The sequence below is a fragment of the Oryza sativa genome, chromosome 11, assembly GCF_034140825.1.
Source record: "Oryza sativa Japonica Group chromosome 11, ASM3414082v1".
NCBI classification, from domain to species: domain Eukaryota; kingdom Viridiplantae; phylum Streptophyta; class Magnoliopsida; order Poales; family Poaceae; genus Oryza; species Oryza sativa.
Window position 1 is genome coordinate 824,212 of NC_089045.1, and position 16,743 is coordinate 840,954.

Below are 16,743 nucleotides of genomic sequence, written 5' to 3' on the forward strand. Positions count from 1 at the left end.
AATGCAAGGACTCCTTTTAGTGCTGGTGGGCAAGTACAAGAGCATGGGAACACTCACTCCATCCATCCGGGTACGTAATTACGACAGCTTTGTCCGATTTCTGAATAATTTTAGTCGTACCCACTATTTAGTAGTACAATAACTAGACTATGCACGGGCCCTCACCTGATAACAATATATCATCTAGAATTGTACCTGCTAAAAGAAAATCATCACTCTTTTTTAATGTAAAGAAGAAAGCATCTTGATAGGGACAATGGAGAAATATAAATCGATTTTAACAGCACGTCGCAAAATTTTGCACAAGCATTCCCCTGCCTGATTAAAAATTGCTGTGCTGAATACTGAACAGTTCAACTCCAAGCTCTAGTGATTATTGTTGGAAGCGATGAAAATGAATGCAAGGGTGTCCCAACAATCTGGAGTATCTTTCTACTAGTTTATTTCCATCATATGTGTGTGCTGATTAATTGAGCAACCGATTAAGCAGACAAAGATAAAACACTGAAGCTCTCTGATCCTTTTGTCCTGTATCTCTGTGTATACAGGATATCTTCCATCCATTGTCAACAAACACCTGTCTACTTGCACTCTAGCTAGCCACTGTTGACCAATGAAAGGAAATTGGACTTGATACCAACACGCGCTAAACGCTAGTGGTTGCGTTTGCATCTAGTATTGCCATCTCGTGCATGTGAAATTTAGATGAATGCACACACAAGTTCTTGCAACTGCTTCTTCAATTCATTTTAAAGAAGCAATCCATGAAATATATTGGTGACTGTTACTCTAGCTTTTCTCTTTCTTTCTTTTTTTTTAGCGGGGGACTGTGACTCTAGCTAGCAGTTGGTTGTACATTACACTGGGGAAAGAGTGTGGAGCTGAAAAATTATACAAGGGGAAATATATATATATATATATATATATATATATATATATATATATATATATATATATATATATATATATATATATATATATATATATATATATATATATATATATATATATATATATATATATATATATATATGAAAAAAAATTACGCCTAAAATTGAAGGTTTGCATATATATGTCTTCTGTATCCACAATACCATTAATGTATTATTTAGAATTTCAAGTATTTTGCGTGATACAGAAATAACTGCCAAACTTACTCAGAATCACTTTTCCATATCCAGCACTGCATTGACATTGCAACATATGTATCTACCACATAGGATTTCTAATTTGAGATATTAACTAGAAAAAATGCCCGTGTGTTGCAACGGGTGAAGTCTATTTTAATCTTATTATTGTTATATGGTTTAGTTAGGATGAAATTCACTGTGGGGGTTCGCTTGGATATATATTTTTTTAGAAAATCACGAGCTGCAGTTAGGAGTCCGATCATCTCAAGTTAGCATGCAAGTTTTTTTAAACAGATTTCTTATATGATTCCTTCTAGATTACCAAAAGTGAACGATCTTAAAAAAGGAACTTAAAAACTGACTCATACATGGATGACGTACCAAAATACGGGCAAAAACATATTCAATTTTTATAATAGTAGAGATAGAGATAGAGAAGAGAAGAGATATAGATTAAAACCAAAACATAAAATTAAAACCGACTCAAACACGAATGACGAACCGCGGAAACATCTTCAATTTTTATAACCGACTCAAATACGGATGACGGACCGCGGAAACATCTTCAATTTTTATAATAGTAATAGATTATACACATGCTTCTTAATTTCAGGTTTACTTCTTAGTCATGAGCAAAATGCTATGTATTTTTACCAGGTCACAACTTATCATTACAGCACATCCTGGATGAAACTCCAAGCTAGCTTATAGCTAACATCAAGTCATCATCCCCATATGCATATTGGACTGTGCTCACATCTTATTGAATCATCGAACGTCCAATGCTCAGAACCCAATGGTGAGTTCACAATAAACTCGAAGGCTCTCTCCAATTCAAAATCTATCAAATACTCTGGCATATTTTGTACCATACACAAGTTTTCAAATCTTTCATCTTGAACTTCATGGGCTTCGTGTTCAAGTGTAGGGCTATTGCATTCGTTTTGATTGATAGGTTCCATACTGTGATGGGCTGTGTCGACAACATATGGATCGGCTATGCCATCTCCCCTGCATGTGTGTTGGCCATAGTAGTCAACGTTGAACAACTTTGATGTTCCATTTCCACTGGAATCCATTTGTTGCACTGTCTTTGTAGCAGGACAGCCTTGCACTTTACTATTGGCACACCTATAGTAGCTCCTGCTTAAGCAAATGAGCTCATTAGATGTATATATTTTGCTGTTAGATAAAACCAATATGCTTCGAGGAATGGAAATAAACAGGAGTTCATATGCTCATTTATACCTGGAATGTTTTGCTCTAGAGATCCATTTCTGACCATACTTCCTCCATTGATGTCCATCATTGTGAGGTGCTTGAGCCACAGTTGAACCTGTGTGTTCTGCATTCTTTCTATCATAATCAAGAGGATCAATCAAATTTCGTTAGCAATGAATGATAAGCTAGTGGACATTCCTCTAGTGGCATGTATTTATATACATATACCTTCTCTTGCTAACACTTTCTTTGGCTTCCTCCTCCAAGTTGTGGTTGTCCATGCTATGCTTGTCACCTTTTCTCTTACCTCCAACAAGATTGGTCAGCTTTTTAGTGTCTCCACCAAGTTCTAGCATGGAGATAGCCTTATCTGAGCAACTCAATATATCTCCCAAGAGTTGAAGAGCAAGCTTGGCTTGTTCATTGTCGCTCGGAAGTAATGGCATGACCATGCCACGCAGCTCCACCATGAGAGCCTTTTGGTGCTCTATCATGTTGATCACTACTTGACAGTCACTATGACCAAAAGATTCGAGAATTTTCATCTTATGAGTTTGTCTATTATAGAGATGTGGCTATGATAGTCAGGGCAGAAGGTGTTAGCTAACTGCAGCTTTAGGCATATATTTATACCGGTAGCAAGCAGCAGCACCATGATGGGAGGAATTGAGATTGTTCAAATGTTCTCACAACAAAAGTCTAGCGAAGTGAGGTCATTATCAAATACCAGTACAATTTTATGACTGAGAGCCAGATGTAACTCTAAAAAATTGCAAAAATGGGTTCTATTCTAGGATGTCTCTCCTGAGTTACATATATCTTACGTCAGAGCCTGCATCAGTGTTTTCTTTTATTAGTGAAAGTACCTAAAAGGTTAAGTTTTTGCTCAGAACTTCATCCTAAAAGAAGTTTGGAGAAATTTACTCCAGGAACATCGTAATCGAGTAGAGGAACAAACAAATTTCCCTTTTCCGGAACAAAGAAAATTTGTTTTGTATATTGGGTGACTATAATCCCATTGAGATTGCATGTATATTATCTTTTCTTCTATGGAGTATTTATCATATTATCACTGTGAAGAGGTGTATATAAACAATTGTAAACATAAATCCCAGCAGACCCAGCCCAAGAAAAAAAGCGATTTATCAATAACCTGAGCATATCATTAAAAAAATATCTGTGTATGAAATTACAACATCCAACCATAACTGATAGGTGAAAAACGTTTCTGTTTGTACTTGATGATCAGGAGGATATGGATGGGGTCACTTGTGGCTAGGAATGATTCCTGTGATTGTTGGCTGACAGACCTAGTTACCATAATATAAATGTGCGAGCAGCTGCTTCATTCCACATCATATGTGGATGCAAAAAATTGCTCTGGTTTTCTGGTGGTTGTAGAGAGAAGATATATGGAGACCACAAATTGTCCCTCGTTACTGGTCCCTGAATAGGGACATGCTTGCTTTGACTCCAATGGAACGCAATCAATTGTTCCAATCGGCTGGCCGGCAGGTTAATTTTTAGTTTAACTCAAGCATGTTTCTTGTTTCCAATTAAAACACCTATCTGGTACTCTGGATCGAGTGGATTATTACTAGCTTAGTGAATCTGTTGGATTAATCTTGTCGAGCAAACGTGCATATTAGCCTTGATTAATTGTGCCAATATTAACTTTAATCAAGCTATAGAGCAATGGTAGATCTTCTCGTAATATCTGTCCAAGCCAACCATCTAAGGGGGAAAAAAGATAAAAGGGGAAATTCAATCCAGCTATGGCTTTATCTTTTTGCTATTCTTCTTGTATGGAACTTGTAATAAATTATAGTAACAATATCTTTTGCTTCTTTGAATGTAGTAACTGGGATGTTTTACTCCATCGAAAACACGGCGTGACCGTGCGAGTCAAGAAGGAATACAGCCCTTCTGTTCATTTTGACAGCAGCTCGGATGGATGTACTCCAGTACTGTGTCGTTTTTAGTTCGCTGTTGTGTTCTGAGCAGCCAGTTGGCAACGACGTACACAGTCAAGCCATTCTGCTGCTGCTTCGTTCTGTCCACCTAAGGTTCGGCATGTTCGTTTCCCCTTTAGCTTCTGAAATCTGAATTCTAGCTTGACAATTCAACTGAAACGTCAATATCAATGGTACAGTCGTGATGTTTAGAAAAGAAAATTGCTCACCATGTTGTAGTTGTGATTTGTGTGTTAGAATCGATCTCCTATCAACGATAGAATTAAATTTTCTCAGGAGTTATAAACATTATGTAATACATGATCTTATGTCCAGGGGCTCAGAGCGGTAGAGGAGCTGTCAATAAAATTGGACAAGGTTAAGGGTAGAGATAATTCACGGTTGCAACCAAACCAGTCCAAGGGTCATATATCTACAGTTTTGGGCTAGATATTTCCTGCATACCCCCAGATTGAAAGCAGCCCCTAGCTCTCAAAAGAAAAAGGGAATTGGCCCAAGGAATTCAGACACTACTATAGTACTAACATAGACATGGTGGCGCTGCCTTGCGTAAGCCACATGCCCGAAATCCTCAATCCTCAATCCAATTTGACAATTCATATTTTCCCCCTACGATAGTATGATCAATGCCCAACCGGGGTCCATTGAATTGCCATCAGAATCTAAATATTACCTATATATTAATTGTTAGGTTTAGTTGATGGGTCCAGTGGATGAGCCAAATATTGAACTTTCTCCTAATGCTCTTGCAGTAATATGTCAGGCGATGAAATCATTACGGTATTTATGATCTCACCATGTTTTATATCTAATGTTTTGCCATCAACTTGACAGGTAAAACCATAATGGAGCTGATTTGAAAAGAAAACTACTGACGACGAGGCGACAAGGATGGATAGATGGATCAACTTTAAAAATAAATGAGATGTGCGTGAAACATCTCGTTCTTTTGGTGATGTCCTGAAACGAGGTAACATTTGGATGCCTTTTTGTTAAGTTCTTATACACCTATAACTATGAATATACTTTAATTTTTGGAAGACAAAAACATCAACTTCTAGTACCTCACAAATTCTGCTTGGGGTATATTTTCTGCACTGGACAAAGAAAAAGTTTATTTTTACCGTGAAGTTCTCAAACTGTACGAGTAATGCCCTTTTTTCCGTGGTTGTTTCCACTGGCATAGCAATGTTTTCACTTTTCACTGATATTTCTAGCAGGTCCCACATAGATATTTTCCATCTCCCTACTAGCTACAGGCTTAACTGGTGTCTAGTCTCATAAGCATGTGCAGTAGTACACTTACAATGTGCTTACTGAAGCTTCTCTTTGTGCCTACAAGGTTGGCGCAGGTGCACGTACACACCACACATGTGATTCAGTGTGACTTCTTGAAAAACGGATTCAACAAAGAGTGCTAGGTACAAATCCGTCATCATCACAAAATTCATACTGAAGCTAGATAGCCTAACAATGTTCATATTTCATATGGCTAGACGAAATTAAAAAACTGAACCAATATTCTAAATGATATGCTACAAGTCTACGACACACTCAACCTCTACTACTGTAGCAGCGGAATAATGGAGTACACATATATCGTCATCAGTGCATATATTCATTAATATTTCTGGGTGTCCAAATAAAGGTACGAATAATACTAGAAACATATGGACGGGATGTATGTAATACGATACTCACTTTTGCTTACTGCCTACTCCATTATATTTGTTGGCTGAAGGAGCATATGCAGTAATCCAAATGGATATACAATAAACGCAGTCATTGTCTCTCTTAGATCCTGTCAGGCGTTTGGTGAAATCGCAGGTGAATTAGTAAACTAACTGTTCCATCAATAGAAAGCACCTCGTAATCTAATGAGATTGGTGCTAACTATTTATAGCGGATAAAATCTCCCCATCACAAAATCCAATTTGCATACTTGAATAAATTATATAGGGCATTATGTACAACGTAAGTAGATGTGGGCGTCATGTCCGGACATGGCCAGGTAGCTAATATAATCTGTAGCTGCACCTTCAATTCTGCAAGTGCATATATTTTTGTACAGAGATTTGCATGTTTAACTACAATATATAGCAATGGATATAGATTCATGGTATTAAAGTGCATGTGCGACAAACCTGTGGCGGCTGTGGGTCAGGTCCCCTGCTTATTTAATCGCATATACGTCATTGTACAATAATTAATTAGTACATAGTGCTGATCTGCTAGCAGCAGCTAGAGCTGTTAGCTACTGGTAGTTGTTGCTTGCTGTTAAGTGCGCACCTAATGCATGGTACTCTAATCATATGATTTCCCAAATAAGGTATTGTTGTAGCGTCCTATAAACAGAGCACGATTAATTTATGCATGCCTGAAGAAGATAAGCAGTAGATCGATCTGGAGCAGGCAGCATCCGATGCACTCTGACTATTCCAAGAGATAAAGACACTTCAATTGAATTAAGCTGATATATATAGTTTTTTTTAATCTAGATCTTTTATTTCGGTTGATTAATACTGCTCTCTGAAGGAAAGCAAAACTTATTTGTGTTGTGTATCCAGTACGCTGATCAAACCGGCCACGAAGAAATAATTTTCAGTACTTGCAAAAGGGTATAGATAAATTTAACTCGTTTGTTGACGTGTTACAGATAGATCAGTTTAATTACAAAACCTTTTCAAACCCACAGAGCATTTGTATCCATTTCCCAGTTGATATCCAAATCTAAAGGTGCATATGCAGTCATGTCGAACAACAAGACATCAGCGGTCAGTTCATCAGCAGCTGGCATCATGTCAAGAAGCTTATTGCAATCCTCAACGACGACTGATGGTGAACATGTGACGGAGATGTTGCTGCACTGGCTGCTGTTACCGGCGTGTACTTCCGCAGCCTGCAGATCGCTGCTGCTGCTCGGACTCTGGCAATGGCTGTCGGTGCTAATCTGTGATGCTTCGACGACGACATGATCATCAGCTAATGCCGCAGGGCCCTTGCAGCAGGTATGCTGGCCGTAGTAGACAACCGTGTACATGATGGGGTGATCGCCATTGTAGCTGTTGGCGTGGTGCAGGTCTTCTCGCTGCTGCACCGTCTTTGTTGCCTTGCACTTCTCTTCCTGCCTGTAGGTGCATCTGTAGTAGCTCCTGCTCAATTCAGATTGATGCAGATATATATATATATATTAGTTGGTGTTTATACTGATTAGATCTTGATAACACGATTAATCAAGGGTGTAATTAATTGAATGAAACTATTAATTCATGAATGTCTGATTACATACCTTGGGTGTTTGGAGTTGTTGATGTGCTTCTGCCCGTATTTCCTCCATTGGTGGCCATCGTAGTGTGGCACTGGAGTTTCAAGCGACACCGAATCACCAAACCTCCTGTTGTTTGTAATTGATTGGAGATGATACAATCAGTAAAACCAAGAACAGAAATCGTTGATGAATTCAAATGTTTGTGAAACCAGAGGACTGAAAAACATGAGAAATGAAATTTATTTACAGAAGTAGATATAATTTGTACCTTCTCTTGTGTTGGCGAAGAGGCTTGGCGTTGTCATCCTCAGCTGCCTTGCTGCTGCAGTGATCATCATCATCAGAAGAGGAAATGATCTTCCTAACTCTCCTTTTGTCATCAACATGATGATGATCATCATCATCATGTGGAGAAGAGAGCAGAAGCTGCAGCTGAGAGACGGCCTTCCTCGAGCAGTCGAGGATGCCCTCCAACATCTGAGCAGCGAGGTCGCATCGCTCGTCGGAGTGAAGCGCCGGCAACACGATGGCCCGGAGCTGCGTCACCAGAGACTGCCCCTTGGCTATCTCCCTCAACGCCGCCCGGTGGTCGCAGCAAACAGAAGAAGGATGCCATTGATCAGCAACTAGTGACCTCTTGTTGCTGCTGTTCTTCATGATCTCCTTATTTCCTAATTAAGATCTCAAGCTCCCTGATTAAGATAGCTGCTGTTCTTAATCGGTGCTAGATAGTTGTGGAAAGATTAGTGGAAGCTAATTAAGGGAGACGATCACCTGGCTTTGTGGCAGTGTGGTTAACCAGGTTTGTCAGAAGTGTGTACTTGATTGGTGCCTACTTTAATGTGGCTATATATACACGCGATGATGGTGTATACAGTGCTGTTCAATATGGCCCTACACTTAACCTCAGCTAAGACAACTTGTATCCTAATATAATCGGCTAAGGCAATTGCAGGGGAAGATCAATAGATCTCATGGATTGATATGATGCATGTAGCACATGCTTATTGGACTATCAGTAGAATAAGTTGGACTTAGACTAATTTGCAAGTTGCAACCACTAGTTCTCTCTTTCTCTCTAGCTAGATTAATTAATATACATATATAGGAGAAGAAGAACCTTCATGCATCTTTCAGTGTGACGCATAAAAACTAAATTAAACTCCTATACCACACGCATGCTGAATGGAGCTCATATATATGCATGGACTCAGTTTCTTCCTTAGTGCTAGCTTGATAGATCATCAGGTAGTACGTTCAACACCAAGTTCTAATTAATCACCTGAGCTTTTTACGCGGTTCAGTTTTAGACCACTAATTTGTCATGAATCGCTACGCAGATTATACTCCAACCGTGTGGTATATATATAGATTGCACCTAAACTATTACTACTATTAATTCTCTACTAGAACTATACTAGCTACTAGTGAATTCTACAGTTGTATATTCAACTCCACTCCACACATTGTACTACATAGTTGTCTATGTAGGATGGGAGTAAGTTTTCAGGATTAATTGGGCTGGTGGTAATTAAAATTTAAGATGAGTACACTGCACTTTTTAAGTTTTAAATGGTAAAGCTTGCGCAGTCTGCCCATCGATATGTTCATGCTGTCATGCCCACTGAATCAAGCTGACGTCACCACAATCTCGTTACCTAGACATGCTGGTATAGTGGTATGCATGGTAAATTAATTCACAGACCCTAGGTAGCCCCCTAATTATTTACGGTCCAGTAGCATTTAATTGAGAAACAGTAATTAGGGCCTCAGAACATGTACATCACTTTTAGCGGCTCTATATTTGATCTCACCACTATTTATTTTTCAGCTACCCATATTTCTTTTTCAGCTTCGGTTGAACAAAAACCGACTAATAGGGGTTTTCCGACCTCCAAACATGCAAACACTCTCACAAGGACAAAAAGGCAAAAAAAAAAAAAAACCTGCGACAGGAGGAGAACACAAGTTAGCATTCTCAAAGTCCGCTAATTAGACTTTCTTTTTGCGTGAGCTAATTAGACTTTAATCTTGAAAAATCAAAAAAATCTGGTACTTGATCGAAAGAAAAGGCATTTCTATACTCCTCTAAAAACCTATAGTGATGGTGATAGTAAATCCGTCACTCCATTATTGCTTTTGTAAATTTTACAAATTGTCCATTGATTTTTTTTAATATTATCAAATAGTCCAATATTTGATTCAAATAAGTGAATAACAGATAATCAAATAAGCAAACAAGTTATACTGTGATATTTGATATACAAATATATTTTGTTGTGACATATTATGATATTTTATTCTTTTTGTCACAGCAAAGCATTGGCATTTTGCTAGTTATGTTAAGAGAAGGAATTTGATGGTCAAATATATGCAAGTATATATATTACTCTCTAATCAAACCCTAAACAAGGAAGACATTAATCTGACACAAATTAAACATGTACTAACAAGTACTCCCTCCGTTTCATATTATAAGTCGCTTTAACTTTTTTCTAAACCAAACTCATGTAATTTTGACCAAGTTTTTAGAGAAATGTAATAACTCTTATCATATCAAATTAGCTTCATTAAAACTAAATGTAAATATATTTTAATAGTATATTTGTTTGATATTAATTTTTATGCTTTTATATAATTTGGTTAATAATAAAAAAATGACTAAGAAAAAATTTAAAACGACTTATAATATGAATAAGTTATGAATAAGAGAGAGTATGTTCTACGTGTACATTTGCTGGGTCAAAGAAGAAGGTATGTGCTGTTCTAAAAAAAACAAATAGAAGGTACAGCCAAGAGTTGATTCAACCAGAAGTCAAAGACAACGACAGGTGCAACAATCTTGAATACTTACATGCGCATACCAGTATGTTGGAACAAACAAAATAGGATGTATGTTTGTTCTAAATCAAACCAAATTGTCAGAAGAATAACCTAGCTAGCAGTCTTATTTTTCTTGTGTCCTTTTCTTTTTTAATGGCTACCTGGCCGGTTGCGTCGTGTAACTTAAAATCTGCTTTCTTCTAATATATTGACATATAATCCTTTTGCGTGTTTGTGAAAAAATTGTGACGCGGATATCTATATATTCTAGCTAGCCAGTAGTAATAATTAATTTAGTGTTGGTTGAGGCAATGGTCAATCTTGTTGGGAGGTAACAGGCCGTTAGACACATAGCTTAGTTTAGCTTAGCTTTGTTTTGTTTCTCTCACCTATCTCTTAGGAGTCGCACTTAGTTTAGCCAGCTTTTTAATTAGTGTCACGTTGTACCCTCCTACCCCCGGCCTTAACCGACTAGCTGTGTTATCGATGTATGCTACTCTTTTTCTAATATATTGACATGTAAAGCTTTTACACGTTTATGAAAAAGAAGTTCTAATTGATTTGAATTAGATATATATGATGTGAATGTTGTTGATGTTTGAAGAAAACCCATAGAGGCACAAACGCAGTAAGTAGATAGATAGATAGGAGTACAATATATGTGAGCTGTGTGTACATGTGTAGATCGTGTAGTTCAATTATTAGACCACTCAGGGAGGGAACATACGATCGAGAATCTGGCGGGTCCACACGCATATTAATTAATCAGTGGGCCGAGGGCGTACGACTGATGCAATTGATGCATACGCATGGCTAGCTAGCCGACTGTAGAGTACATGAACAAGTGAAATGGTACTAAGATTAAATGTATTCAGTGTAAGATTAAAACTACTACATTTAAATTTGTCTCAAAATATTATTATCTATGGGTGTGTTTCGTTCATGCCAAAATTGAAAGTTTGGTTAAAATTAGAACGATGTGATGGAAAAGTTAAAAATTTATGTGTGTAGAAAAGTTTTGATGTGATAGAAAAGTTGAAAGTTTAAAAAAAAATTTTAGATCTAAACTCGGCCTGTATATGGTTTCACTGCTTTCATCGTTATAGGATAGTTCACATCCCAAGATTTCCAAACAGAGGGGACAAGACAATTAATTCTGCTGTGACAAGGAAGCTGCAATCGACAGCAAGGTGACGTAATGGGTGGTGATGTAATGGGCAAAATCGTGCTGCTCGTGTGTGACAGTGACCGCTATATTGACAGGCATGCATACGCTGTTTGACTTGCAGCTGCTTTTGTTTCGATCGATCTGTATTTCAGCCCGGCCGCATTTAATCCTTCACAATTAGGCCATGTTTAGTTCCCAAATTCTCAACTTTTCATCACATCCATCACATCGAAAACTTTCCTACATATATAAACTACCAATTTTTTCTTCAAACTATCAACTTTCTCCCAACTTCCCACTTTTCCACCATCTAAACACATAATTTAGTTTACTCCGTGTATCTTGATATAGAGTTTTAGTTGGGCTAATGGACGGGCTTCAAAACACAATTACTTGTTAGAGTGCAAATTCATGTGTATATATGAGTTCGCCCATCAATCTATAATGTAGTTGGTTAAGTGGTTTACATCTAAATTAAAATGCCAATCTTCTCTGGGTGGTAGTTTTATGTTCGGTGGTTCAATTTCGTAGGAATAATTAAGTTTTGAATGCTTCAAGAGCTAACTCTTTTTTAGGGTAATTTTTAGAGGGACACACTGGACTCGTTAGTGATGACTGTTGCTTAAAATGAAGGATAGTAATTGTTTTCTTCTCAAGAATTGGATGGAACTTGAGGAAGATGCTGCAGGTTTAGTTTTACCTGTTGAATGCTCTTCGATGTTTACCTTCAATTCTCTTGTTATGTTTGTTAATTAATTAGCTGTTTGAGTCTTGGAGCTCTTTATGATCGAGTGTTGGTGTGAAAATAGTGTAAGGTGTAAGTTTATTTCTAGACACGGTTTGTTCGGGCTGTGTACATCCAAGTTAGATGTAGAGGTCGGATTTCTAATCATTTTCAAAACAAAGAAAAAAGAGTTGGCCCATCATGCAAAATTCATAAGCAACATCTTATACATATAGCAGAGATAGCAGAGAGATGTGCATCTAGAAATTAAGTGAGGAAATGGGTGATGCTGGAGTTGGATATAACGATAAGGCCGTCAGTAACAAGGAGCAAATCGTCCATCCAATTCCCTTCCGCCGCGATGTGCATCGGCGACCTGATCGGCCTGCTCAATAATTCTATATCCTCAGCACAAGTACTGTTACCACCATTAGAGCCAGAGGTGGTCGTCGTCGTCGCCGGAGTGTCCCAGCAGCAGTACTCTTCATCGGCGGCGATCATCTGTCGGCATGCGTAGGCGCCGTGCTGACCGCTCCAATTACCAGTCTCGCTACTCGTCATGACCATATTCGACGACGACGACGATGTCGCCGCCGGTGATTCAGCAGCTGCAGGCTGCTGGTGGTTGTTGGTAGTACGGACGGTGGTGTCGAGGATGACTGGAGGCAGGGATGGTTCGATGGACTTGCAAGTATGCTCTGAGATGTAGGCCACCGTGTACCCTGCTGCTCCGCCGCCGCCATTGCGCTGCACCGTCTTCTTGGCGAGGCAGCCCTGGTTTGTGCTGTTGGTGCACCGGTAGTAGCTCCTGCATGCGTCCATCCATCCATGTTACAGTCAGTAATTAGTCGCACATCCGTATATCATTACAAACTTGCAAGCCTAGCTAATTATATGATCTTGCATTTTTACTTCCGTTTTTCAGGTAAATTATATATGTGGATAATTAGCTGGGATAATTAATTCTAATGGAATCAATCACCTATGATATGTTGTAACATACTCCAACAACGTGTATCACGCCACGATGCGCGCAGTTAATCATTCACCTAGCTAGTAATGGGCTTGTGGGCACTACACGTATTGTACGTCCAATTCACAAAGGTTGCATGCATGTTACGCGTATCCGAGTGAACGGACTGATCGATTGTCTGCGCATGCCACGTCATAACCAAAGGCTATGTTTAGTTCTACAATAAAATTGGAAGTTTGAAGAAATTTGAACGATGTGACTGAAAAGTTGGAAGTTTAAATTTGAACGATGTGACCGAAAAATTAAAAGTTTGTGTGTAGAAAAGTTCGATGTGACGAAAAAGTTGAAAGTTTAAATAAAAAAGTTGGAATCTAAACATGGCCCAAAAGAGCTTAATTTCTGATCCCTTGTCTTATTTTGAGATAGAAGATCTCATTTCTTGCATAGGGAGAGTTTGAAGGCTGCAGTTTCTTGATTTTATAACATTGATTCCATCTCAGAGCATGCTTGCAAGTCCATCGAACGGCAAAACAACTAAGTATAACCAACATTTAAAGTAGTACTACTACTATAATCCCTCCATACTTATAAAGGAAGTCGTTTAGGACAATGTTTAAATCAAATCTAGAGAATATAAATCATGAATAACTCTCAAGTTGTTGAATTTAAAAATATAAAAATTATATGAATAGATTTGTCTTGAAAAATACTTTCATAAAAGTATACATATATCACTTTTCAATAAATATTTTTATAGAAACAAAAAGTCAAAGTTGTGTTTTGGAGACCGTGTCGCTGTCCTAAACGACTTCCTTTATGAGTACGGAGGGAGTACAACGATGATTAGAAATGACACTAAATTAAGTTGATCACAGACCACACGAAGTAATTTGTCTCAAACATAACATTAGTGATTTATGACACTGATGTTTTTTTTAGATAATGATTTATGACACTGATGTAGCAGTAGTGACAATACGCATATGTAAATATGGAAATGATATGGTACCTGGGGTACAAGGCACCTTCAATTTGCTTCTGACCATACTTCCTCCATTGATACCCATCGAAATCTGGCACCGTCGTTACCATCGTTGATGTCGTCGCCTGCTGCTTCCTCCTTCTGCATATACATAACTAGGTGTAATCAAAATTGCTAAATTGATGATGAACCAAACCGTGCATTATATTGATTATATTTGCTTTCAGAAATAACAAAAAAGAAAGCAGGTGCGGTGTTCAGTGTTCAGTGTTCTTGATCGACACCTAGAAATTAATTAAGATTGATGCATGGATATATTAATTAGTACCTTGTTTTGGTGAAATTAGGAAGAGGCTTGGCATTTGCATCGCCATGATCAGCTATTACGGCCTCCTGATCATCATCTGCCTGCAGAAGCAGCTTGACATTATCATTGTCGCGGTTGACTCTCTTCCTCCCCCGCCGCCGTCCTCCACCGGACACCGTCGTCGTCGTTGTCAGCCCTGGCGGCAAGCAGCACTCGCCGTCGCCGGCGAGCGCCGTAGTAGAGTGGCTCGCAGGGGTGGTCGGAGTGGGAGACGGAGAAGGGAAGAGGAGGTGACGCAGCTCAGCCACGAGCTCCCTCTCCCTCCCCACCATCATCATGCAGTAGGCCTCCTCCATCGATCGATCGCTGCCGCTGCGTCGTCGTGTCGTCGTTGGATAATTAATGGAGATCGATCGGATCGAATAAGCGCTGGTTGATTTGCTTTGGCTAGATATATTTTGGTTGGATTCTAGCTAGCTAGCGTTGGGTTTGGTGCTTGTGGTATATATACTGCATCTGAGTGGGAGTGGTACTGTAGCTGTCGTCGTTCCTCACGTGGCTGCAGGCAGGCAGCTGCATATTCATGCTAGCTATAGCTAATAAGCTAACTTCTCTATCACATATATTTGTTCGAGAGCATCCCTTATATGCCACTCAAAATTGGTCTGATCCCTTAAGGCATCCTCAATGTTTGTGGTGTAATGTAATCTTAAGGTGGGCCCTATGAATAGTGAGCCATTGTTATAGTCATACCCACAATGCTATGGTTAGAATTTAGCCACAAGATGGCCCACATAGAATGAAAAAATAATTGTTTCATCTCTTGTTCATGAAGTGAATGAGAGAGAAAAAATATTTTCTTTTTGCTTGTAGTAGAACTTAAGCATAATGTGCACCCTAAGCTAATGCTACTTTCCACAATGTATATGACTCACTTTATAAGTGCAATCATTGCCTTAAGGTCACCTTTTTCATACATTGTGGTTGCCCTTATATGCCATTAAAAATTGGCTCTTCTCTTATATACCATTGATCCAAATTTACACACTCTCTCATGCCACTCCCGTCAGTTGACCGTGTATTGACCGTTAATTCTCAAGGAAAAAAGACGTATTTACCCTTATTAGTATAAGGCATGCCTAACAACTCAGAGAGGACAAATATGTCTTTTTTACTTGAGAGTTAACGGTCAACACATAGTCAACCGACGGTAGTGACATGAGAGGGTATGCAAATTTGGACCAATGGCATATAAGAGAAAAGCCAATTTTCAGTGGCATATAAGGTATTATCTCTATTCTTTTCTCTCGTCCTTTTCTTCAAGGGAACTGCACAATGGAAGGCATGTATGCATGCCCACTGCTCACATGATATTTCGTCATGCCGATAATAACTGCTTATATTCAAAACTCGAAGTCACATTTCACCTATAACTGATTATAAACGGTACTCCACACTTAGCTTATTAGTAATAAAAAAATATGAGTAAAAGTTTTACACACACACACACATATATATATATATACACATGTATATGTATATATATATGTGTATTCTTACTAACATGAAAAAAGTAATATTGAAAAATAAATTGCGATGAAAAAAAACATCAAAATCAAGTTTTAAATTCTAACTGTGGCTGATAAGGTAAATAGGAAACAATGTATAGTTGTCGAACACCAATAACTTTTTGTGAATAGAAGTTGTATGTATGATCTGCTCTGAACATGTAACATGCAAATATCATATAATTGTAAGTATATATAATTAAGAAACTGTTGGGTTTAGTGCCACATCGGTAATTAATGATGGGGGAGCACGACTTAAAAGGTAGGGACGGTCCTCACCCATCAGATTATTCTTTTGGGTTGTGTAGGCCCAAGACCTAAAGTTGTAGCTCCGGTTGAGTCTGTGGTAGAGCAGGCCCAATGTGACCTGGGTGGCTCACGGTTGGTGGCCCGGGCTGCGCACTCTAACAGAAACTACTAATAGTACTCCCTCCATGCCATATTTATAAGATATTTTAATTTTACTTTATAGTAGCGATATTTATAACGCCAAATAAGTTTGTTGAGTGTTGTATTTGGCTGTCCTTTTGTGCCATGGTTGTTTAGGCTAGTTGGAGAGTTTGTTGTAATTGTGGTTTTCGCTTAGTTTTTCTATTTAATTGTACG

The 16,743-nt window shown here is 38.5% G+C and overlaps 3 protein-coding genes and 1 long non-coding RNA gene across 4 annotated transcripts; 1 reads left to right on the forward strand and 3 right to left on the reverse strand.

The window, feature by feature from the left end:
• Positions 1-1,708: 1,708 nt before the first annotated feature.
• LOC4349611 (probable WRKY transcription factor 67) lies at positions 1,709-2,973 on the reverse strand. Its single transcript, XM_015760951.3, has 3 exons — positions 2,580-2,973; positions 2,379-2,486; positions 1,709-2,273 (listed from the first exon to the last, which is right to left on the reverse strand). The coding sequence occupies exons 1-3, from the start codon at positions 2,894-2,896 to the stop codon at positions 1,856-1,858; spliced, it is 843 nt and encodes a 280-aa protein (XP_015616437.1). The 5' UTR covers positions 2,897-2,973; the 3' UTR covers positions 1,709-1,855.
• Positions 2,974-3,705: 732 nt separating this feature from the next.
• Positions 3,706-7,612, forward strand: LOC107279419 (uncharacterized). Its single transcript, XR_001541245.3, has 4 exons — positions 3,706-3,866; positions 4,210-4,417; positions 5,159-5,294; positions 5,667-7,612. It is a non-coding gene; the product is annotated as an uncharacterized lncRNA (long non-coding RNA).
• On the reverse strand, positions 6,933-8,415 carry LOC9270031 (WRKY DNA-binding transcription factor 70). Its single transcript, XM_015760950.3, has 3 exons — positions 7,861-8,415; positions 7,614-7,718; positions 6,933-7,476 (listed from the first exon to the last, which is right to left on the reverse strand). The coding sequence occupies exons 1-3, from the start codon at positions 8,247-8,249 to the stop codon at positions 7,008-7,010; spliced, it is 963 nt and encodes a 320-aa protein (XP_015616436.1). The 5' UTR covers positions 8,250-8,415; the 3' UTR covers positions 6,933-7,007.
• Positions 8,416-12,486: 4,071 nt separating this feature from the next.
• Positions 12,487-15,044, reverse strand: LOC4349612 (probable WRKY transcription factor 27). Its single transcript, XM_015760948.3, has 3 exons — positions 14,591-15,044; positions 14,290-14,403; positions 12,487-13,115 (listed from the first exon to the last, which is right to left on the reverse strand). Exons 1-3 carry the CDS (start codon positions 14,923-14,925, stop codon positions 12,575-12,577), a joined length of 990 nt encoding a protein of 329 aa, XP_015616434.1. The 5' UTR covers positions 14,926-15,044; the 3' UTR covers positions 12,487-12,574.
• Positions 15,045-16,743: the final 1,699 nt, after the last annotated feature.